The 25,790-nt window shown below is 42.7% G+C and overlaps 1 protein-coding gene across 1 annotated transcript; it reads right to left on the bottom strand.

Moving 5' to 3' along the window:
• Window positions 1-86: 86 nt before the first annotated feature.
• TDG (thymine DNA glycosylase) lies at window positions 87-25,651 on the bottom strand. The gene is made up of 10 exons (XM_080811021.1): window positions 25,411-25,651; window positions 12,284-12,426; window positions 10,218-10,459; window positions 8,518-8,587; window positions 6,983-7,118; window positions 6,705-6,787; window positions 6,531-6,625; window positions 3,157-3,328; window positions 2,618-2,743; window positions 87-2,008 (listed from the first exon to the last, which is right to left on the bottom strand). Exons 1-10 carry the CDS (start codon window positions 25,431-25,433, stop codon window positions 1,878-1,880), a joined length of 1,221 nt encoding a protein of 406 aa, XP_080667147.1. The 5' UTR covers window positions 25,434-25,651; the 3' UTR covers window positions 87-1,877.
• Between the last annotated feature and the right edge of the window lie 139 nt (window positions 25,652-25,790).

Below are 25,790 nucleotides of genomic sequence, written 5' to 3' on the forward strand. Positions count from 1 at the left end.
CCAGTCACTCCTACTGTAGAAAAACCTGCAACTTAGGATAATCATTCTTAATATTTTTATTGTAAAAACCACCAGACTTCCAAATGAATTTAAAAACTTTTTCAATATTATTTAATGAAAAAGTCTCATATACTCATGTATAGGATATATCAACATTTACTAGTCATCTTTCGTAGGTAATGGAAAACACCATTATTGTATGCTTGGAAAATCCTCAATCCCATTCTCTAATGAGCGTCCATCATAATTTAAAGGGTACTTTCTCCACTCAAATTAAAAGAAAACAAAACAAAACTATTGTAAGGCTACAATCATTATATACCAAAGCAATTCCTACTTAAATGCTTTACATAGTCCCATGAAAAAATAATTCAATTGTTCCTAATCCCTGATGCAAGGCACTTCAAGTGCCCGCATAAAACATCCATGTAAACGGCAGTGCAGTACATGAGTGAGAGAACATGGGCTGAGTAACTTTGACACAGCTTGACCTAGACTAAGGGTTAATAGAAAATTCATCACAGCCACAGCTAAAAGGCATGTTAAGATTCACAAGACTTTGTTTCTCTTATTATACAGAGAACAGGCCATATAATCTCTTAGAAAAAAAAACCAAAAAACACCTCATAAATATTTTCATATTGAAAAACAGCATGCTCCCTGGGTATGTGTGACATCAGACATTCAGAAGCGACCAGGAGTAACTGCAAATGGCATTTCTGAATACCCAGCTTTACTATTCACCAGGCCTACTAGTCTGGACTCTTCCGTAGCACCATGGAAAAGGCATTAAAAAATCACAAAGGTACGTTACTTCAAACTAACCCTGCCATGAGGCCCACTTACTTCACAGCAACAGACAATGATGTGGAGATTTTTAAAAATTATTGATTAGATATACCTAGCATGAAAAATTCTGTTATCTTAATACATCTCATGTACATAAAGCACCAATTTAAATAAGATTATCAAACACCTCCAGCAGGCTGTTGCTCAGCCTAAGAGCTCATTTCTCACCACTTTCCACGTTATACCCTTAAAGCCAAGGAGGATAAAAGTAGAATGGCGACAGATATTGTAAGAGAAATTCAGTTCCTTCCCTATCAAATGTATGTCACTCAAGTAAAACACAGAGGAAGGAACAAACTTAAAAAAGGTCTATTGCATTCTCTGGAATTTAGCATCCCAGCACAACAGTTTCTACCTACACTAGAGGATTAACACCCAGCGTGAGGAGGCCACAGCCAGGCTGCAGGGCCCTGTCAGAAAAGGCCAGGCCAGCCTTGCTGCCGGAAGGCCACACTTTATATTTCCACTGCTGGGCATCTCTCACAGACGCTCCCCACTGGTGAGGCAAAGAGGTGTGAACGTGACTACGATTCAGGGAGCCCATCAAACACCGCTAAAAAACTACCAAATGAGACTCCACCGTGGGTTGACTTCATATACAAAAAAGAATACATCTGCCTCTTTACCAGTGGTAATTATTACTAGCATGCCCTTCTTAGGCATAAAAGGAATAATGGGTATCTCAGTTTATGCACAGTTAATAATCAAGTATAAATATTCAGACGGTTTCATTTTAAAATTACAGATTAAAAGTGACTCCCCAAGGAGAATCAGTTTCTTCATAAATGAAGTATAATTTATAAAAAGCTGGAATGATGGTTAATTCAAATACAAAAACTCATACACAAAAAACCCAACCTTTTCCTTCCCAACTTACTTAGTAGGTTCATACAGTTGATTCTATCACACAACTGTACTATCCTCCCATCAGAGCGCAAAGTACTAATAAAATGCCTCAGTGAGCCGAGTGAGGGCCACTTCTTGACGACAGAACGGCAGCATTGAGGCAGAGCTGAGAAGCACCACTCTTAAGCGTGGTTTCCTTCTTCCTGTTCTTGCGTCCCACAATGATTATTAAAGGAAGGAATCTGGTCTGTAAACGACTGGGTCATCCACTGCCCATTTGGAATGTCACCGAAAGTTGGTTCTGCACTGTCAGCTGCCAGGGGAGAAAAGATGTTAGTGTTCGTTTATTTTACCTAAAAATGTTATAGGATTCAATCAGGAGGTCTGAGCAGTCCAGCTAACGGACACTGCTATTAAAAAGTTACACAGCGGCGCCTGAGTGGCTCAGTGCGTTAAAGCTTCTGCTTTCAGCTCAGGTCATGATCTCAGGGTCCTGGGATCAAGCCCCACATGAAGCTCTCTGCTCAGCAGGGAGCCTGCTTCCCCCACCCCCCGCCCCCGCCCTGCCTGCCTCTCTGCCTACTTGTGATCTCTGTCTTTAAAAAAAAAAAAGTTACACAGGCTTCTTGACTACAATGATCAATTTCTGTTCTCTCGGCAGACACAGGACTGAGAAAGCCTCACTGTTATTCACGGAGGGAATGTGATTAGGACGACTCGGTGACTCAGAGACAATGTGCTGTACACGAACGTGGCGGAACGTCAGCTCACCAGCACATTTCCACTACTGGCCACCGAAAAGATTTTCACAGTCCCATTCCTAAGCTTCAATAATTAATTCTCTTAAAGAAACCTCCCCCACCCAGTCCTGACAAAACCAAGCGTTGGAAAGGAACACACACACACATGGACAGGAACATACCTAGCCCCCTGGAGGAGAAGCTGCAGGGGTCGCCAGCGCACGGATTTTCCACATAAGCACCGCCATATGCTGCTTCATAACCTGGGTCGTATTTTTCTTCCTTAACAGCCATCTTCTTTGCATCCTCTGCGAGAAGAGGAAAAGGGCTTTACAATTGATTTTGTACAATGGTTCTGAAACTAGCTTTATTCAGAAGTCATCATGAACAAATCTCTTTCTAGGTCACATATCCTAAGATGTATCTTTCACTATCATCTTTTGAACTCTTTATAACATACTAAATTAACTCATAGGAACTGTAAAAGCCTATTAGATTTTAATTTCAGGTGGCGACGATGTTTCCTTTATCCTCAGCATCTGCAGGAGTCCCCACAACAGACTTTAGTAAACGGAGATTTTTAATAGTGACCAATGTCTACTGTCACAGCACTCAGGCTGCAAATGTAAATTTTCTTTTCTTCTGCTTTTAAATTCACAACATGCTTCCTATAATGTACGGATCCATGAGACGAATAAGTGGGGTGAAGAAGGGAACACACCTTGGGCCAGCTGCAGATCAAATGTATATTGCACCTCCTGAACGTCTGTGTTTCGTTCAATGCCTTTCAACTGATCTCTCAAGTCTTTGAGCTTAATGTAGTAATGAACTTTGTCCTGGGCTCGAGGAAACTGAGCACATCTCGCACTGGATGACGGCATAACGTAGCAGAGCTAGAATTATAAAATTATATAGTTACATAAATCTTACAAGTCTACTGAATCTACTCACATAGAGATGAAAAAATTTATCTTTTTCTGGGTTAATAATGATGCTTACCACATATTAATATATGCAAACTCAATAAACGTAGTTGTGGTTGAGTTCAAATTTGTAAAATTTACTTATCATTAAGTCAATAAATCAAAAATGATGAGGCATCTGCCCCACATTCATTTATCAATTAACAGTCTTGTTTTTTTAATAGTAAACATATGGTTCACAGTTCTAAAGGTACAAAAGGGCACAAAAGTATACAATGGAAGTTTTCCCTCCCACTGCTGTCTCTATCCACCTAGTTCTCTTCTCAGGGCAATCAAAGTTGCTGGTTTCAGAGGTGTATCCTATGAACACACAATCAAATGTGTCTAATATATGTACTCTCCCGCATCCTTCTTAAAATACACATGAATGGTAACATGCTCTCTATTCCCTTTCTTTTTGACTCAACAGTGTATTCAGAGATAATTCTGTACCAGGTATCTGTATTAGAGTAAAAAGATGTTCTTTTTTATAGCTATGTAGTACTTGCATATTTATTTAACCAATCCCCAGCTGTGGGCACTTAGGTTGTTTCCAGTCTTTTTTTCTTTTTAAGATTTTATTTATTTATTTGAGAGAGAGAGAGCATGAGAGGGGAAAAGGTCACAGGGAGAAGCAGACTCCCCGTGGGGCTGGGAGCCCGATGCAGGACTCAATCCCAGGACTCCAGGATCATGACCTGAGCCGAAGGCAGTTGCTTAACCAAGTGTGCCACCCAGGTGTGCAATTTCCACTCTTTTGTTTTTACAAGCTATAGTGAAAAACCTTGTATATATTTAATTTTGAGTATGTGTGAGCTTATCAGCTGGATAAATTCATAGAAGTAGAATGACATAGGAGAAAGGCATTTGCATTTATCACTTGGGATGGCAACAAACTGTCCTTCACAGATTACAAAATATATAATAATATACATCACATATGTTTCAAAGACAGAGGCTGCTGGGCTATGGAATTTCTAGTTGCAATTTCTTGAAATTTTTATACTAGCCTCCGAAACATTATAAAAAACAAATTATTTCTTTTGTTTTGTTCAGAAAGCATTTAGAAACTCCTGACTCATAAAGATATGTAGGTGCAAATGTTCCCAGGTTTTGTAATAGCACATTTTCCCATCCCAAGGTATTCTTCAATTAAAATGACCCAGGGGGTGGGCGCCTGGGTGGCTCAGTTGGTTAAGTGCCTGTCTTAGGCTCAGGTCATGATCTCAGGGTCCTGGGATTGAGTCCCACATCAGGCTTCCTGCTCAGGAGGGAGTTGGCTTCTTCCTCTGCCCCTCCCCCTCCTCATGCTTGTGTGCTCTCTCATTCTCTCTCCCCTGTCTGAAATAAATGAAATATAAAATAAAATAAAATAAAATGATCCAGAGGGGCACCTGGGCGGCTCAGTCAGTTAAGCTCCTTTAGCTCAGGTCATGATCCTGGAGTCCTGGGATTGAGCCCCAAGTTGGGCTCCCTGCTCAGCGGGAAGTCTGCTTCTGGCCTCCACCTGTCCTACCTTTGCTTGTGCTTGTGCTCTCAAGTAAATAAAATCTTAAAAAAAAGATCCAGAAATTTGAAAAAGTAGTTTTTTGTTTCAAAGCTGAATCACTAACATCATCAATAACTGTATTTCATACCAAAGAACAAATTATAGAAGATACAAGTACTCCCAGCTCATCGTAAGACCTAAAACTACCTGTCGTGATAAGATTCAAGTTCAGGGGCACCTGGGTGGCTCAGTGGGTTAAGCCTCTGCCTTTGGCTCGGGTCATGATCTCGGGGTCCTGGGATCGAGCCCCGCATCGGGCTCTCCGTTCAGTGGGGAGCCTGCTTCCCCCCCTCTCTCTGCCTGCCTCTCTGCCTAGTTGTGATCTCTCTCTCTGTCAAATAAATAAAATCTTTAAAAAAAAAAAGATTCAAGTTCACTATATATATATAGTATTGCACTATTACGGTCACATATATCCAAGAGATGTACCTGAGTCTTATCTGGCTCTTAAGGGACAATAATGCAGTAATTTATGGGAAGCAATGGACTCCTTTACAATTTTACCAAAGTAGACAAGTGTAAGCCTCAGTTTAAAGAAAGACCAGGGCTACCATCTACTTTATCAATCACATATTTATAACAAGTTAAAAACAGAAGAAATTTAAAGGAGACGTTCAAATGTATGGAAGTGGCAGAAACTTCACTCTGAGGTCTCCACAAAAACCTGTCGGCGCACTGGCTTTTCCATCATTTAAAATACTATCTAGAACACATGCGTCCGTGCACATATGTTGTTTTTTTCAAAGTTATAAACAAAACTTAAAACTACATTTAAGAAGCAACCTTTGAACCAAACGTCCTCAGAAGCTCTATATAGAAAAATGACAGAGTTTAAAAACCGATGTTACTTCATGACGCCTTCAGGGACAAGGCCATGGTCAACAGCACCATGTGCCAGTCAGACTGGCGGGATGTCTGTCTGCAACTAGACTGTATACTATTTATGTGGCTCTAAAATGAAACTGGGCTGAGATATACAAGCAAGGGGTGATGAGCAGTTTCACTAATTGGGAGCATGTCTTTATTTACATATTTGTTTCATACCGAATAAGGGCTAACCTACTTGAATTTGGTTAAGAATATGCCACTAAATAGACATTGAATGTACATTAGCTAGCTCCTTCTAACATTTTAACCAAACAACATCAGTAAGACATTTTATATGACAAACTTTTTTTTTTTAATAACGGTACCTGAATTAATTTGCAACTATTAGTTTGAGTTGATATAAAACTATACCTCAACGAAATCCAGTGCTTTTTTTTTTTTCTTCTTTCCCCTTGGCATCAATTACAATGGATAGGACAAATAAAAAAGGGAAGTTAGCTAGAAAAAAGATTCTTTTTTTTTTTAAAGATTTTATTTATTTATTTGACAGACAGAGATCACAAGCAGGCAGAGAGAGAGGGAGGGGGAAGCAGGTTCCCTGCTGAGCAGAGAGCCCCGATGCGGGGCTCGATCCCAGGACCCCGGGATCATGACCTGAGCCGAAGGCAGAGGCTTTAACCCACTGAGCCACCCAGGCGCCCCGTAGAAAAAAGATTCTTATTTAGCTGATTTACAAATGTAATTTTAAGGACTTACAGTTTCTGTGTCTGGGATCTTATGGGGTTGAAGTCCAAATTCTAAGTTTTTAACCTTAACTCCAAAAACTTCTTTACTAAAAATTTCATAAATACCTAAAATGAAATACAAACATATTTACATTGCCCATAATGTTAGCAAAGAAAAAAGATAAAATTTAAAAGTAAATCTTACATTTTCCATTAAACACTGCTATTCGTGGCTGATATTTCTGTAATTTCTGCACTAGAATACGTCCTCCTTCACGAAATTCTTTACTAAAATTGAATTAAAAAGTAGTCAAGATACAAGTATGGCAATATTTATAATATGCTAAATTCAGATAGCTGTGAATAAAAGATTGATTTATGTTAAATGTTAAGCTCAGCTTCAACTAGGTACATATAGTATTCCTAGAGTACATGAGGCAACTGCACGGTCAGGTTCCAACCTATAAAAATAAATGTAATTACCTGGAAAGATCTTTGCTGCCTGGTGTTGTCCTTTCCACCATATTGGTAAATCCAATACCATATTTCCCTGGTAAAGTGTGATCATCCATATGGTTCAGCTGGACCTCACTCAGGCCGGACATAAACAGACACTTCCCTGTGAAAATAAGACTTGAGTTTATTTCCATATAGATCAGAGTTTTTTGCCCCATGAATTGATGCAGTAGTCTACATTTTATCCTGAAATTACCAAAATAAATAAATAAATAAATAAATAAAATTAAATAAAAGGTTTAGGATATTTTAAAAAATTATGGGTCAAATACCATATCAAGCAATTACTATGTGCAAAGCCCTCTGCATGCATTATCTCATTTAATGATCATAACTGTCTTATGAGATCTTAATTACTATTTTAATCTCCTTTTCACAGGGCAGTTAAGGTAAATGGCTGTCGGAAATACAGAGCTAGTCAGTGTAGGAAACTTTGAAACGGTTTGTTTTTCTTTCTGGTAACTGCCCCCTGCCACCTGCCTCCAGAATAACTTAAATAAACATACACCAAGAGACCTGGAACATTCAAACACCCCAACAGTGGAAGAAATGAAAGTTCAAACTTTTCTAGAAAATTTTTTTTAAATAATGGAGACAGTATGTCCTTAGCTCCAAAAACACGTTACTGTACTTTTTTGCCTTAAATGTTTTTAATGTTACTCTAAGGTAACGGACTAGTATTTCCTGAGGCACTACCGCATGTCTTTTTCTAGTGGGCGGTGTTAGGTAAGCGGACTTACATAGAAGGTAACAGTAGTTATACTTGGTTTTAAAGCTCACTCTATAAGTATGAGACTCTTTAATATTATACGCTGCTAGATATAAAGTATCTGTAGAGAATGTCTCCAATCACAAAGTGTCTTAACTATTACAACTTGATGGCCAGTGATCAACGCATTTCATCTCTCCTGGAAAATAGGATCAGCAGGAATCTGGAAAGGTCAGAGTCTGTCTGCACGGGCACAATGAGGTACTATTGTTACTATCACTGTAGATTATTAAGTAAAAAAGAAAATTCATTTAAAAATGCAGTAAAATGCCTATAAAACTATTAGCAAAACAAAAGAGGAAGTACTGCTTCCTCGCCCCTCCACTCTCTTACAACAAAGTATAAACAAAAAAACACCAAAAAGTTTCAAAACACTTATTTTTGTGTACACATGCACAGAAAACATGTATGTATTTTTATGAACAATCTCTCTTAAAAAACACAATTTGGGGGGCGCCTAGGTGGCTCAGTGGGTTAAAGCCTCTGCCTTTGGCTCGGGTCATGATCCCTGGGTCCTGGGATCGAGCCCCGCATCGGGCTGTCTGCTCAACAGGGAGCCTGCTTCCCCCTCTCTCTCTGTCCGCCTCTCTGCCTGTCAAATAAATAAATAAAATCTTTAAAACAAGCAAACAAACAAAAAAACCACACAATTTAGTTTAACCTTCCCCCTTCAAACTATTAACAGATATACCTAGTTTAAAAGTAAAATAATTTAAAAGAACTAATTACTTACAAAAATGGTTTCCAGGTCCAGGGTAATGATGCCCTTTGTAAGCTGCCATTAGTCCTGGGTTTATGCCAATCTACAAAAAATGTTTATACAGTAAGTCTTAAAAAGTAGGATTTAAGCCTCAGGGCTTCTGTGGAAGAGTGGTGGACAAAACTAAATTTATTAAAATAAAAACTTAATCCAGTATTATTATTTTTTATTATTTTTATTTTTTTTTAAATTTTTTAAAAAATCTATTTGTTAGAGAGAGAGCGAGCGAGCACAGGCAGACAGAGTGGTAGGCAGAGGCAGAGGGAGAAGCAGGCTCCCCGCCGAGCAAGGAGCCCGATGTGGGACTCGATCCCAGGACGCTGGGATCATGACCTGAGCCGAAGGCAGCCGCTTAACCAACTGAGCCACCTAGGCATCCCAAACTTAATCCAGTATTATAAGCAATATTGTTTATCCAGTACCTAGTCTTGATCTGAACAAAGTACTACCTTTTTTTTTTTTTTAAAGTAAGCTCCACACCGAGCCACCCAGGCACCCCCAAAGTACTCCTCTTTTAAGAAAAACATTCCCTTTTACAAGTGCTGCTGTTGTGTTTAAAAACCAGTCCTGTGGGGCACCTGGGAGGCTCAGTTGGTTAAGCATCCATGATTTTGGCTGAGGTCATGATCTCAGGGTCTTTGAGATGGACCCTGTGTCAGGCTCCACCCTGGGTGTGGAGCCTGCTTGGGATTCTCTCTTTCCTTCTCCCTCTGCTGCTTCCCCCACCTTCCCCCACCAAAGTCCGCTTGCTCTTGCCTGTGCTGTCTCTCTCTCTCTAAAAAAATGACCAAACAAAATAAAAACCAGCTGGGGGAAAAAACAGTAGAAACAGAGCTATAAATACAGAGAGCAAAACTGGTGGTGGCCAGAGGCAGGGGGATGGACAAGATGGGTGAAGGGGAGCGGGAGGTACAGCAGAGGGAGGACAGCTGACGGACTGTAATAGTGTCCGGTGACCGATGGCAGCTACACTTGCTGTGTGCACGCTGTAGTGTACAAACCTGTCAAATCACATGTTGTACACCTGAAACCATGTAATGCTGTGTCAACTCTACTTTGACACAAAGAAAAGATAATACAATAAATTTAAAAAATGAAGACCAGTTTGACTCCTTCATATACCCACACCCCCACAGCTGCCCAGCTGGGCTGGAAAGAGAGAGGTGCTGGAGCAGCCCATCAGCTGAGTCTGGCTCCAGCCACAGACTGCTTCTCCATTCCCAGCAAGCAGCCATCTGCATCAGCAATAGCCGTTTGCACGCTGCTTCTGATAGTTACTGACAAAAACCAAAGCTCAAAATCAGCATTCTCATTTATAGAGAACTCACAGGTGTCATGCAATCAAAGCGAGCCATGTGGATTATTTTATCTAACTGCAGCCCTGGGAGGGAGGTACTATCATCACCCCTGCTTCACCAGTAAGGAAACTGGTGACTAGGAAGGTTAAGGTTTGTCCAAGGTCATACTGATATGGCAGGATCGGAAACTGGACAGCCCCACTCTGGAGCCCATCCTCTTAAACACACCCATATAATACAACCTCGTAAAGGAGAATCCAAGAGGATTCTCTGAAATGGTTCTTCTCAACAAAATGCTATTGGCAAGAATAGAAGTTAGGCAAAGTTAATCCACCAACGCTATTTATAAAACCATATGAGGATAAAACTCCTTACAATCACAATGTCCAGGTTGAAGGTCAAAATGTCTGGGAGGGTCTTGGTTAGAAGTTCGGCTTCTGAAACACCATTAAAACGGTCTACTTTTCTTTTCACTTTAAATGTGTCTGTAATTTTTTCTTGCTTTTCTTTTGATTTTGTGGACTTGCCAGATTTTTTGGCCTCAGCAGGCTTTTTGGGTTCTACTGGTTTTTTTGGTTCTGTTGCTCTGGGTTTTCTTTTCCTTCCTTTTGGAGTCTCTGAAACACAGTAATATCCAGAATGTCGATGTAGACGCAGAAAAATGTAACTTAACAAACGTTAGGCAGCTTTCCCAGAAAAGTCACCCTATCAGCTCTCTACTTTTCTCTTCTATCTCCCAACCTCAGGCTCTTCTGCACTATCCTCCCCTTCCTTCCCCCGGGACTGGGTTCAAGCAGCTCACGCCCCACCCTCTTTCTTCTGTCAGCTGTTCTTGGGATAAAATGTCCATAATAACTATAGATTGATTTTCCACATTCTCTTACCTGTCATCTTGGCCTCCTCAGGAATACAAAGCAATTATACTATTTTATAGGAATTCTAAATCTAAATACATAAATAGTTCAATAACCAAATGAAAAAAGTAAGTGGAAAAAAAGGGAGGAAGAGAAGCATTTTAACTCAACTTCCCCATAATTTCCAGCAATACAAAGCCTCAAATAGCTTGTGGACTTGCTTTAGAGATTACGAGTGTCTACACTCACAGCCAAAGAGGTGGATTTAGAGGTGCTGAGGATGAAAACGCTGGGGTGAAAGTGTTTTTCAAAAGGCAAGAGCAGGATCTATCTTAGGACGTAAAGCAGAGTCTCGACCTCAGCACTACTAACATCTGAGGTTGAGTGGTTTGGGGTTCTGGGGGGCTGTCCTGTATTTACAGAATGTTTAATAGCACCTTGGCCTCTACACATTAGATGCAAGGAGCAGCCTGCCAGTCATGACAATCCAAGCTGTCTCCGCACAATGCCCCATGTCCCCTGGAGGGTGGGGGTGGGAGGATGCTTGGTCAAGAATCACTGACCTAAAGTTACCCACAGAAAGGCTTGGTTTTCTTACCCTTAATTCTTTAACATCTCTCTTAATTTCTTGGGCCCCCTCCCCCACTCTACTACTGTTTGGCGGTTCCCTAACGCAGCCATGTGTCCTGTCCTTCTTCCCTCTACCTCACTCTGATTTAGCCACTCCCTACGCCAAGGGAGCTACTCTGCGGCAAGAGGAGAGTCAAGGCCAGAGGTATCTCCGAGGCAATGGAGTCAGGTGTGTTCCTGGAATCGTAAACTGAAACTCTGAGTCCATTTCTCATACAATACCGCTACCCTGGAGAAAACCATTACCTTCTCTCCATCCCCTCATTTCACCCCCAGATTATTTGGTCTTGAATCCACTTTTTGCCTCCAAATTCTGCCAAACTCCCTACTATCCACTCTATCCTCTACGATACTTCTGGGCTTTTAGAATGTCAGTCTCCGTAAGCCACCCTCTGCTTACATTCTCTCAATAGCTCCCTGCTGCCTTAGGACAGAATATACATTCTTCAGGTTATAAGCCTCATTGCTTACTATTTTTTGGCTAAACACCAGATGCCAATGACACAGAATCACTACTTTCCAACCGTCATGCTTCTTCAAATTCATGCTTTTGCAGACACCGTTCCCTAAGTCTGGAATTTCCCCATCCCATTCCTCCTGGGGAGAAAGTCTCCTCACCCCTGGCTTCCAGAGCTCTGGGAAGCTACCTCTGGGCCTCGGTCGGAGTTAGGAGTCAACCCTGTGAGCTCTCACAGTATCTTGTGCCCCTCTGCACCCTCGTGTTCTGAAGTATAACATGTGTTCGCTTAGTATTTTCTCCTAATAGATTATGAGATATTTGAGGACAGGATCCAGGTTCTTTTCTTCCCTCAAACCTATCACAGTGCCTGGCACATACTTAGAAAGTGGTTAAAAATTTTAACACTAAAATAAAACTAAAACTCATCATTAAATCCTTTTTTACATAAATTAGCTCATCCAACAGCTCATTTTCTATGCTGTCCTGATGAAAACTACCTTGTACAGGTTCCTGAGCAGGAGCGGGGTCTGGAACTTCTGCTGGTCCCTGCTGTTCGCTCACCACGGCCCCATCAGCAGCTTCGGCCATCATGTGTTGAAACGGGAACGTGTAAAAAGCTTGAGCTTGCTGAAGGGAATAGCTGAAAGGACAGGAATATAAAATATGACAATCCAGTTCCCCAACTAGAAGTTTAACCAATCAGCAGTAAAAAAACTTCGGGATCCAAACACTTTGTAAACCAGACTGTAATATTTGGAGTTGACCATAGGGGCAAAGGGAGAAGGAATATCTGTTCCCATACGCACACATTCACCCAATTTCTACTTTGTGCCTACCAGCCAAACATTAATTAACTCTCCCACTGTTTAAAGACAAGGTGTGTCATCAATAAAACTTACCAGTCCTGTCAAGTCAGCCTCTGCTTTCTCTCAAATGAGATCATGGGAATTTTATAGCAGAGAAACTTAAAAGGCAGAGCAGTTCATACAAGATTAAAGTGTCCATAAAAATAATTTGTGTCTCTATCTTCAGATTTAATCCTTTTGTCACAAAGATCCCCTCCAATCTAACCCTCACCCAGCTTTACTGATACACCATTGACATAAAACTTTGTATGAAGTGAAGTCATATCATGGGTTGATTTGATACATGTATTACAAATGATTACTCACACAGTCTTAGCTAATATCTGCATCATGTCAAATAATTACCATTTCTTTTTTGCAAAGAGAACACTGAAGATCTGCTCTCTTAGCAACTTTGAAGGATACAGTATAGTATTATTAGCTGTAATTACCACGATGTACATTAGATTCCCAGATCTTGGTAATCTTTTCACTCTTCGACCAACATCTCCTCATTCCCGCCTTCGCTCCAGTCTAACTTAAGGTTCTCTTTTAGTCTATCTGCCTGCTTAATGATTTATTCATTGGACCTGTTTTTAAATTGTTGCTGGGTTTTTGCCAATAGATTAGGACTAGAAATGGATATTCTGTACATATCTGTGAATTTATGGAAAAAAACACTTTACGTCTCTTTTTTCAACATTTTTCAGACTTGTTCCAAGTATTCAGTTCAATATAAGGAACACAGGCCTTCACAGAAAACAACTGCCAAGAAAATACTTTTAATGACTATAAACCATTATCTCAAACGGTTGCCCCTCAGCACAAAGCCAGAGAAGTAAACATACATTTTGTGAAACTCAAGTTACAGCTGATGCCATTAAATACACAATGGGAAGGAAAACACTAGGAATTAAAATGGGTAAGTATCGTTTAGCATTTGGAGAGAAAAGTCATGTTTTCTGTGGTGAACTACTCACTCACTAGTCACAGAGAAAGAAAAGTGGAAGCTCAGAAGGCAGAGACTGAAAAGGCAAACTAGTACAATCTAAATGAGTGAGCTTTATAGTATATAATTTGTTTCTTAATAAAATGGCCGTAATAAGCTTAAATGGCCGAGGCAGGCACAGGTTGACTACTGGGGCAGCTGGGCTAGGGTGCGGGGTGCTCAGAGACATGCAGGGGCCAAACCCTGTGGACAAACCACTGGAGAGGAATTTCAGCTCCAAGCTATCTTTAAGGGGAAGCTGCTAAAGAAAAGGTTAAGCATTAGAAAGATATTTCACTACATCTTAAATTTTATTTTTTTAGATATATCGTTTTCAATTACGTAAAAAAAAAACCACATAGCAATGCAGTAAACTTTAGTACATTAACATGAGAAAACATTATGCAGGAAAATTACATTTACTGATATTTGTAAAAGCACAGAAAATGGGGACGCCTGGGTGGCTCAGTTGGTTAAGCAGCTGCCTTCGGCTCAGGTCATGATCCCAGCGTCCTGGGATCGAGTCCCACATCGGGCTCCTTGCTTGGCAGGGAGCCTGCTTCTCCCTCTGCCTCTGCCTGTGCTCGCTCACTCTCTCTCCCTCTCTCTCTCTGACAAAATAAATAAATAAAATCTTTAAAAAAAAAAAAAGCACAGAAAATGTTTAATGCAGACTTTAAAGTAGAAAAGAATGGGCGCTTAGGTGGCTCAGTGGGTTAAAGCCTCTGCCTTCAGCTCAGGCATGATCCCAGGATCCTGGGATGGAGCCCCTCATCGCATGGGGCTCTCTGCTCCATGGGGAGCCTGCTTCCTCCTCTCTCTCTCTGCCTGCCTCTCTGCCTACTTGCGATCTCTCTCTGTCAAATAAATTAAAAAAAAAATTAAAGTAGAAAAGAACATAAAACAGTACTGTAACTAAGGCTGCACATCAGGAAACTACGTAGACAAGTCCCTGAAGCTCAAATATGAAAAACGAAGAGAAGTGCTTAAATCGTGCTTGGCACAAAGTAAAATGTCCCCCCACCCCCCGCCTCCACCTTTAATGATAGTCATAGCTCTTTTTGATAAATTGTAAAAACATTAGTTGTTCAGTGTTGGCGACATAAATACTGTAACGAAGGCGTGGATACTGCTAGCTTACATCACAAGATCTTGTTTAGTGACCCTTTGGAAATGCCAGTGAGATGAACTGTAAATTCTGATGGTGGCCAGCAGCCGTTTCCTAAGATGTGAGCAGCCCCGTCCAGCTGGAATGTATAAAAGTAAAGACATATGGTGACAATACGTGAGCGGCCAGAAGAATGCACGATGTCTGTTCTTAGTCTGTCACACCGAAGGGAGGGCAACCTTCTACCCTCTCCTTTGTTTCTTGCTACCACTCTCAAGAGTCTCACAGATGTGTCCCATTTCGAGCACCTCACGAAGTCCAAGTTTGAAATACTTAATTTAGGAAAACACTACATTACAAGAGGATCCTGAACTTTAATAAAAGATAAATTTCCAAAACCTGGTTCCTTTTGCATATTTAGGGGTCATTAAATTCTGAAGCTCAGAATCTGAAAATTAAAATTTTAGAAATCAGTTGGCTGAAAAAAAAGTGAAAAGAAAAAAAATCTGAAGTTTGATTTTACAGATATAGATCAATTTTGAAAGAAACTGAGAAACTTATCCTTAATATCAATTATGTCCCTTAATCTTTCTAAAAATGGTCCCTGGTAACTTCACAGTAAGTTAAATTAGAAACAGAAAATAAATAAATCAGAAATAAAAAATAAAGCTATGAAAAATATGATGTGTAAGTTCCAAGGTAATACACTCTCTTTGAGTGTTTGATTATCTTTGAGTCTCAACAGTTTCCTAACAGAACAAAAGGAAAGAGTGCAGCATAACATTCTTATTATTTGGCAGAAGCCAGCAATACATCTGTACAAAAATCTTCAAGAACTTCAAAGCTAGAAAACTAGAGTTCTGGATAATTTAAATGTCTATTATCCAGTAATAGTTGTATCTGTAAGCAGCATAAACCTGTTTAACAGTAATCTGAAAATACTTAATAAATGTGTTGTATTTATATATGATTGCCACTTAACTCAGAATTGTGCAAAATTTAGGAAGCATCATTTTCTCTGTGTGAGGGACGGCAACAGAAGAGCACCTGGTCAAGTCACTCAACCTCTCAGGACCATAAAAATGAGTTCTACGTAGAGAGACAATGTACAGAAAACAGGACTAAATCTGTCCAGGCTCCAAACTGACCCCAAAGAGTTTTTATTTTCTGTACCTCCTTCATATCAAATTTCTAAGCATGAGGGATGATCTTACTTCCTTTGCTCACATTTCTTCCCTATCATTTGTCCCCACACCTTCTGTGTCACCCCTCCTTTGCCTGCACCTAACGCCCCCTCCTCTCTCCTAGCCTCCATTCACACCCACTTCTCTTGACCATCAGTGCTCAAAACACTCATTTTTATAGCCATCTGAAGTTGATACACTGTGTATTTTCCTGACGAACTTGTATTTCCTGACAGTCTTTCTCAAAACACGCACAGAGGACCGAGGAATCCAGTTAATTCAGGTTTTGCTGTACTTGAAAAACTTTCAAATTTTCTCTAAAACAAACTGCAACTTCTTTAATCTTTCGTTACTTTCCACTATTTTTTTTTTTTTAAATATTTTATTTATTTATTTGACAGACAGAGATCACAAGTAGGCAGAGAGGCAGGCAGAGAGAGAGGAGGAAGCAGGCTCCCTGCTGAGCAGAGAGCCCGATGCGGGGCTCGATCCCAGGACCCTGGGATCACGACCCGAGCCGAAGGCAGAGGCTTTAACCCACTGAGCCACCCAGGCGCCCCACTTTCCACTATTTTTAAAAAAGATTTTATTTATCTGACAGAGAGAGAAAGAGAGAGAGAGGGAGCGCAAGCACAAGCAGGGGGAACAGCAGGCAGAGGGAGAAGCAGACTCCCTGCTGAGCAAGGAGCCCGATATGGGCTGGATCCCAGGGATCATGACCTGAGTTGAAGGCAGACACTTAACCAACTGAGCTACCCAGGTGCCCATTTTCCACTCCTTTAAAGATTTATGTTGCTCTTTTCTAAATACATTTGTCTTAGTCCCTTTGGGCTGATATAATAAAATACCATAAACTGGGTGGCTTATGAAAAACAATTTTTAGGGGCTTCTGGGTGGCTCAGTCGGTTAAGTGCCCTTTTCTTGGTTTCAGCTCAGGTCATGATCTCAGGGTCATGAGATCCAGCCCTGTGTTGGGCTCTGCAATGGGCATGGAGCCTGTTTGGGATTCTCTCTCGTTCCCTGTGTCCCTCCCCTACTTTCTTTCTCTCTCTAAAACAAAAACAAAAACAAAAACAAAAAGCATTTTTTACTTACTACACTTCGGAGACTGGAAAGTCCAAGCTCAAGGCACCGGCAGATTTAGTCTGTTGAGAGTCTGCCTCCTGTTCATATGGATTCCCTTCTCACTACATCGTTACAGAATGGAAGAGGTAAGGTCTCTCTGGGACCTCTTTTATAAGGGCCCTAATCCTATTCAGGAGGGCTAGTTTTCAACATACGAATTTTGAAAGGACAATCTATAGCAGTATTTTATTATTTTCGTTTAAATCATCACACACAACACTGAATAATTACAAAATAACAATCAATGTTAAATAATCCAAATGCTCAACTAAGGGGAACTAGTTATATAAACCGTGATCAAACACCATCATAACTATTTAAAGTCTACATTTAACACTGCAAAGCAGAGGGCAGCCCTCTCGGGTCCCCTCCCTCTTTGGGGAAGCTCTGTACTATCACTTTGCCATCGCTCAATAAACCTTGCTTTGCTGCCCACCTCTCTGCCTGGTCTACCTCTTCATTCTTCAAAGCGGCATGACCTAGAACTGTGGGCACAGACGGAGAAAAAAATTCTGTGACATCTATGGGGGCTCGTCTAGGATGTCCACCATCATTAAGGACAACTACCTGTGAGTAGTGGGCAGCAAGCCTCTCTCTTTTCTCCCAATTTTGTTTGTTGAAACAATGTGCACCTGTCAGCCATGTAAGAGCCATTAGCATGGTTGCCATTCTCAAGTCTTGGGTGACAGGCTCTCTGGGCTCCTTCCCAACTGATCCCCCCAACAGAAGCTGGGAATGTTGGTTTGGTAAGGACTCAGAACTCCTTTTGGTGCAGATCACTGGATGTGAGGGACCCAGGAAAAACCAAGCAGCAGCTGAAGGGCCTGACCAAGGCTACCCTTTGGTGGCCCTCAGAGGGACCTGGTTCCTTACTTGCCCATCCCAGCATCTAGAGTGAAACTCCCCTACTACTGTTTTCTTGGCTGATTCCTCCCCTAAGAGAACGAGCGGGAAAGCCCAGGATGGTCCCCCCCACATTCTTTGGTGAGTGGTTCAGGTGGCCTCCAAGGGATCTCACTGACAATTCCCTGTTACCACGAGGAACAGTCTCCTGTTTTTGACCCCTCCTATCCTGGGCATTACTAGGACACCCCTCGAACTGGCTATACCACCTCTGTGAAGGAATGGCCAAGCAAGGCAAAAAACTAAGATCTACGGGATCTCCCAACTTTTCCACTCCACAGGGGTTATCTGAGGTGGCTCTCCTCTCCCTGGATGCCCCATATCTTGTTCCTCCATATGGCTATGCTGTACAAAACAATTCTACTTAAAGAAGTCTAGTGTATCCATTGACTTCTAAGGGAGTCTTAAGGGTAGGGAAGCCAGGGTCCCTCTCAGGAGGTAGGACAAGCCTGGGTAAGCATGACTACCCTCGCAGAGAGGACAGGGGCTCTGGCTGTTAGTTGCAGGAGCACCTAGGGCCACACATCAGGAAAAGATGAGAAGGAACTGAGGTGGGAGATGCCTTTTCCTCTCTTCCCAAGTCTTCCTGATCAACTGTAAGAAACTGAAATAAAGGATGCATTTTCCTCTCTTCTTGTACATGGGTAATTCCCTGACCAGACCCTTATTCCTTTAGAGTCCCTTCCTGGCATTATAGGCTATAGGAAGAGTATCAGACCTGTAAATCACTCAATATCATTTACCTGGATACCTTCCTGGTTTACACTGGACAAAGACAACTCCTTTCTTTTGTTCTGGGGCACGGCCACAATACAAGTGGGAGGATGAGACATGGCCCCCTGAGGACCACGTTTTCCTGGTTTTAAATGGGAAAAAGGCAGCTCATTTTCTTTTGTTTTGATCTCAGCAGTGTAAGATTAATCCCAGCCTCCTGGCTACTTTCTACCAGACCTCCTCGACCACTCCAGTTGGGCAGCTGGGGGATGGGACTGGAACAAAGGAATACACAACCACATCAAAAGTAGACAGGCCAACAGAGTCTGCAGGGGAATCTCACCCCCGGCTCCACCCTTCATAGGGTAAGATCAGGCCCCCTTACCTGTCCTGCCCTGTCCTGGAACCCCTTTTGGTGCTTGAGGGCTTCACCCTCTGCAAGAACAGTAGTGCTTGATGGGGGACCAAGGGAAGGTGCTGCTACGGACCTGAGGTGAAGGGGGACCTCAAAGTTTTCTGAAGTTGGATGTAATGCTTCTGTTAAATCAGACCCTCTCTGAAGCAGAAAAACATGAGGTTCTGAAAGATACAGGGATCAAGGGATGGGAGAGCCCATGGGTGGCTTCAGTTTCCAACTGGAGCCCAGGCTCTACCTCAAGACCCCAACTGGGATCCTCTCAAGACTGTAATTAGGACCTTAACAATCCCCTTGGAAACTGGCATTGCTATTACTTCCAAGACTGCATCCTAGAAGGACTGAGCAGTACATGCAGGCTTCTCCCTCATTCATTTCCTGGGTTAATGGCTATAATTGGAGCCAACTGTGGTCAGTCTACCTCAGGACAGAGACTTTAAGGAATATTCCCAAGCAGCTGCCGAAACTCCCTTTGTTTCAGGGAAATCCCTGACTTCTCCAGCCTGACATGGAATGCATATTTCCACTTTAGTGGGAAAAACATGGTGTCTGCTCATGTGTCCAAGCTGAGGAGGCATAGAACCTGGAATGATTCTACCTAGGTTTGCTGAAGGTGAAATAAACTCGCATTAAAATGGTGGTTCTCAAAGTTTATGGTAATTATTAAGAAACTTTTGCTTGGATAACAAATGGGATTACATCTAGGTCTTTTCCAAATAGGATAAAGTGCTAAAGCATTGACTACCAGACATAGGTTTGTGCTTTTAAAGGATATTTAAGGGTCTGTTGGTAAAAAAAAAAAAAAAAATGGTGATTAATCTTCTCTGTCTCAAGTTTTCATGGGCAATTGTTAAGGTAGCTTTCAAACTCTCTAAGAAAGGCTATCTGGGTCTACTGGTAAATTAACTGTCAACCCAAACTCACGAACAAAACTCTGTAGTTCACTCAGATTAAGAGAGGCTCTCGTTAAATACACAGCTATCTCCCCCGGTTCTCCTGAGGCCAAGATCATTCTTAAAGCCCAGATATTCCGGGGAAAAAAATGCAAAAGTTGGCTGTTGGCCCCGAGGGGACCCTAGAAGAGTTCTAACAAGTTGTCAGCGGGTCTTTTACAGTGGGACCAAGAGGAGAGTGAGGAACAGAAACGAAAGAGAAGTCTGAGGCTTTGGTCACAGCCTTGCAGGCTGTTGCCAGCTTGGCCGCCCCAGGCTCTGGCAACAAATGCCATCTCTGTGGCCGCCTGGGACACTGGAAGTGAGAATGCCACCGTGGCAAAAACCACCGCCCTGTAACCGCTTGTGCAGGGGGACACTGGAAATCTGAAGGCCCTTGGGACTTCAGTCTGCAAAGGCTCGGGTGGCCAGCGCCCTGACTGGGACTGATGGGGCCTGGGGCTCCACATGGTGGCTCCTCCAAAACAGCTCACCAGAGGGAACCCAGAGCCTCAGGTAATTCTGGAAATGGAAAACCAGTCGGTTTCCTTCTTGATACTGGAGCCACCTTTTCTGTTCTACTCGCCAACCCGGGTCAATTGTTCAACCGCAGTGTCGTCATTAAGGGCATCACTGGGTGACCCATATGCCAAATTTTTCTCTCACCCTCTGGGACGTACCGGGGGGGGGGGTGTCTAATATCCTCTCACTCTTAATGCCTGAGAGCCCTGCACTTCCCTTAGGTAGATATATTAGGTCCCATTTTGATAGCCCCTGGGCAGACTAGCAATTGCCTCCCCTTAATAGAGGCTGATATTAATCCCCAGATCTGGGCAACTCAGGCTGAAGTGGGTCAGGCCTTAACAGCAGGGCCCGTTCCCACACACCTTTAAGGACCCCACAACTCTCCCTTGTCAGAAAGGTTTTTTGGGCCTAACAGGACACTGTCGCTCGTGGATACCAGGAATAAAAGGAAAAAAATAGGAAAAAAATCATGCCCCCTCTAAATCTGAAGCCTGGATTCACCATTCCAAAGTCAAACCCTGGTCCCCAATGGGGCCTAACAACAAGGAACTGAAGTCCCTCTGTGAACCCAGAGAGAACCTCAAAGTAGTCTTGAAGTGACAGGAAACAGGTAAGTCTTCTTAAATGCTACTTATCCCCATACCCCATCAAAATCATAATCCTTATTGCATTCCTTTCGCCCGCTCTCTCCCCACAGTATGTGGGGGTTCACTAAACTCCAAATGGGGGTTCAGATGGAACCTCACATGGAAGTCAAACCAGGTATCTACAGGGACCCCTTGATAGATCAGAACCAGAGGAACCCTGACTGTTGCTCCATCCAACGTCCCTGACAAGCAGGAGGTAGCTACGACTGGTCGTCACCCTTCTTCCCCAACAGTAGTTAGGGTTACCTCTCCAGAGGGGGGAATGATGAAGGACAGCTGGAAGGCAGGTAGGCAGGGACAACCCCCCACCCCCCACCCGCCAGGAGGAAACCACCCTTGAAGGAATTTTACACCAACCTGGAAGGAGCCCTTCACCCTTTCTTTCCCACGTGATAAGTAGATGAAAAACCTGATTGCGTGACAGGTGCAGGGAGGGTTAATCTGATTAAAACAGTGTGCCAACAAGCCATAAAAACTGCAAGACTTAGAAATTCGGGTGACAGGGCACCTAGGTGGCTCAGTGGGTTGGGCCGCTGCCTTCGGCTCGGGTCACGATCTCAGGGTCCTGGGATCGAGTCCCGCATCGGGCTCTCTGCTCAGCAGGGAGCCTGCTTCACCCCCACTGCCTGCCTCTCTGTCTACTTGTGATCTCTGTCAAATAAATAAATAAAATCTTAAAAAAAAAAAAAAGAAATTCGGGTGACAACTCTCTCAGGTCCCCTCCCTCCCTGGGAGATTTGTACCACCACTTTGCTATCTCTCAGTAACCCTTGCTTGGCTGCCCACCACCAGCACCACCAAAAAAATGCGGCAAAGCAGAAGTGTGTGTATTCACCATGCATTACTGCGTATGTGCTGTACACAGTCTATCAGAAACTATAAACATGAAGGTTTAGAACAAGCCAGATTCTCAATTCATCCAACTATTCTTCATACAGTATGATTCCAAACTTCTTCACCATTTTCTCATTTCCTGGTGCTCGGAATTAAACAAACTAAAAATGCTCCAGATAGAGCCTCATCATGACCTGAAACTGAGCAGGGCTATCGACTTCCTCATTATGGAGTCCTACTGCAGACTCCACATTAGCTTTACGGGCACCCACGTTATACTGCTGATTCGTACAGAGTTTATCATCAACAAAAACTGCCCTTTTCTCACCTCTCCCTTGTATCGCTGATTTTTCGGCACCTAAGCACAGGATTGTGGCTCTTTTGGTAAAAGATGATTCACCAATGCAGCCATTAGGATTGATCTGGATTGAATCAAACTATCAATTCCATAAGCCTCTCCCAGAGCTGGGTCATTCACAGATTATATCAGCACCTTGAGGCTGTTAAATTGTTGAAAAGAACAAGTTGGGGTAGAACTACATGTTACATCAGTATAGACCTCTCTTCAGCCTCCCCTTGGTAATTTCAGCAGTAAACTAGTTTTGAGTTCACCTAACTGGACGGCCATCAGTCCATCTTCGTCTTGCCCACAGAGAAGTGGTATATGGCACAGTTGTTAGGGAGGCAGACTTTGAGCCACATTGCCTGGGTTCAAATTTCAGCTCTGACATTTACTACCTCAAGTTCCTTAACCTCTTTGTCCCAGTTTCCACATCTGTAAAATGGCAATAGTTGTACCTAATTCACTGGTTGTGAGGATTAAATTAGTTAACACATGTAAGATACTTAAAACTGCATGGTATGTAGTAATTTTGCTCTAATAATAAAGACAATGGGAGATGATTACATACTTTAGGTACCCCCTGTCATCACCCTCCTAATGCTATCTAGTTCAGTATCATTATCCAAAAGGGAGTGAACCTAGCATGGTATGTCCTACTTTTTTCCTGAAATTATACCGTAGCCTAGTGGTCACTGGCTCCTTTTAAATATGCTCAATAACCACTGAGAAGTAAAAATTTTATTTAGGATCAAAGTCAATAAATTAGAGGGCTCTATCTTTGGAAGAAATAGGAACCCAAGTGTTTATTTTCAGGCTTCAGGCCCCTCTCCTGTTGTCTACAACTCTTAAAGATTGACTGTAATCTAGCCTTTCATTTGAAATATAACTTATCTGGCCAGGAAATACGAATTCTCTTAGAGCAGTGACCATTCTCTTAAATGCCCTCATTGATCTTGTCTCTTAAAGACATTCATTCTGCTATTCCCAGTCTATAATCATTTTCCTTTATCATTGAGATTAAAAAAACACCCAAAATTAGGGGCACCTGGGTGGCTCAGTGGGTTAAAGCCTCTGCCTTCAGCTCAGGTCATGATCCCAGGGTCCTGGGATCGAGCCCCACATCGGGCTCTCTGCTCAGCGGGGATCCTGCTTCTCCCTCTCTCTCTGCCTGCCTCTCTGCCTACTTGTGATCTCTGTCTCTCAAATAAATAAATAAAATCTTTAAAAAAAAAAAAAAACACCCAAAATTAGAACCAAGTATTTGTTTTCTGTTATCTGCTAATATCCAGTGGACTAGGCAGAAAACCAAAACCTTTCTCACTCTTGTTGTCAATACCTAACTAAAAAAGTTCTTGGTTCCTTTAACATTTCTAGAAAGAATGATTTCATTTGAAGGTTACTCTTCCCAGTGTGTATTTTCAGTGGTTGGTATCACATTTTTCCAGTCATTTTTGATTTGACATCCTACTTTCCATTTTTAGTAAATCCTCTTTTCATGCTGGAGCTCATTAGAAACATAGTATCCTCTTCCTCCTTTTTCCTCTCTGGTTAGCCTTTAAATATTTGTTATGATACTACAACTATCTTTTTTTTTTTTGAGTCCATATTAATGGAATTTTCTTTGAATTTGTTTTGAAATTAGTCTTCCAAAGAAAGAAGTAAATTCATTATACCCAGTATTCCATTCTACTCCCTGATTAGCATAAAGTCAAGACTGACAAAAACCCAATTTCTCAGGATTATCTGGAGCCCCAGTCGTTTCAGAATCCCCAACAATAAAGCCCTTACACTACTAACACAAAATTCTCTTTTATTTCCTGAGGTTGAAAACTTTGTAAGTCAAAATTTAAAATGGTCTATAACCCTGTGGAAGAAGTTAAAACAGAATATAAGTCAATTTTTGGGTAAACTTTGTATCAGAGACCCATGACTTTGCTGGGAGACACTGAGCAAGGTCTTCTAACCTGTAATTCATTTGATGGTAGACCTCACCCAGGTTTCAATTTTGATCTGAAGTAAGATCACAGAGGCAGGGGAGAGTTCCACAAGTTCTGGTGAATTCTTTAAATGTAAAGTTCTTCGGGGAAGAAAGTGCAGTACTTTATGTCTGGATTTGACGAGCAAAGGCAGGATAAAGCCCACACTTTATCTACATATACCTTTCCTAAACTCTAAAGATTATTTTGGTGATCTAACCCCTTCTACATAGCACAGATTCATCATGTGAGAACCGGATACCAGAGATGCCCTATTTTACAGACACGAACAGACACCGAGAAGCGAAGTGTCTTGCCTAAGTTCAGGACCCATTAGCCACGGAGAGTCAGGAAAACTCATTAGGTCAAAAAGAATTGTTTTCCAATGTAAGTCATCACTTTTTTCTCTTTAAAGACCCTGTTACCCCAATTATTTTTTCATTTAGTTCTGTGCCGGGAGTTCAAATCGCGAAACCTCTGCTCTTGCCAAATGTTCTCCCCACGCATCTAACTCTCCCCAAAGGTCATACTGAAAGTAGATTCTGAGGTTCGTTCCCAAGATCACCAGAAAGCACCGATGACTTCTTGGGAGTGTTAGTCACAGTCCAGAATTCAAGAGCCACCGTCCGGTAGTTTTCTCTACCTTGTGGCCCCTCACGCAGCTTGTAAAAAACCTATGGGGGGAAAATATCACAAAAAACCTACTAACTCTAAAATAAAAACTCCAGCAGCGATACGTGTGATACTCCATCTTTACAGCTCTTCGCATAAGGGAGGGTGAAGGGAAAGGCGCACAACGATAGCTACTGAAGGAAGTGTTAACTGGAAACTGCTAGCGGCTTACTACCGCATTTGAAAGCGGGCAGACGCGGCGAAGGCCGGAAGAGGCGCTCAGGTGCTAGAGGGCCGCTTCCGAGCGGCGGGGGGAAAGACTGGCCCGAGTAGCCCAGCGGTGCGCACGCGCAGCCCCGGCCTTTGTATTCCGGCCGCGGCTTTTAAAGACCCCTGCGTGCGTGCGCGCGCTCGCCGGCCAGCCCCGCCGCGAGGGGCGCGGGGGGAGGGGCGGCGCTCCGCCCCGGCCTTACCTGCCCGCGTTCTCCGCTTCCATTCCCCGCTGCCGCTCTTGTTGGCGGCTGCTCCTGCCGGGCAAGCGAACTACTGGTCTCCGTAGGAGCGCGGCGTACCGATGGCTGTACGACGATAACCAGAGGCTGGACACGATTGCCGGCAGAACTCGGACAGCGGCAGGCGCTCAAGCTCCTCCCCCGAGCTTCTAGTCACCGCCCCCTCCACCTCCCAGCTCCTACCTCCCCCCCCACCCTTCGCGGGCGCTTCCGTCCACTCGAAGCCAAATCCTACGGCCCGTGGTTGTCACGTGACACAGACAGCCCAATCATGTTCGCTTCCCTCTCGTTGGTTCGCCTGCTCGCCGCTTGGCCTTTCGGGAAGGGTGGAGGACAAAAAG

This window comes from Martes martes (assembly GCF_963455335.1).
Source record: "Martes martes genome assembly, chromosome: 8".
Taxonomy (NCBI): domain Eukaryota; kingdom Metazoa; phylum Chordata; class Mammalia; order Carnivora; family Mustelidae; genus Martes; species Martes martes.

What these genes read in the sequence shown, in the direction of transcription:
- TDG (XM_080811021.1), bottom strand. Translation starts at nt 25,433, where the DNA reads ATGGAAGCGGAGAACGCGGGCAG. An exon ending in GAAGCGGAGAACGCGGGCAG is followed by an intron (nt 12,427 to 25,410) that starts GTAAGGCCGGGG and finishes CTGTCCTTTCAG; the next exon opens with CTATTCCCTTCAGCAAGCTC. An exon ending in CTTCTCCTCCAGGGGGCTAG is followed by an intron (nt 2,009 to 2,617) that starts GTATGTTCCTGT and finishes CTCCCCTGGCAG; the next exon opens with CTGACAGTGCAGAACCAACT.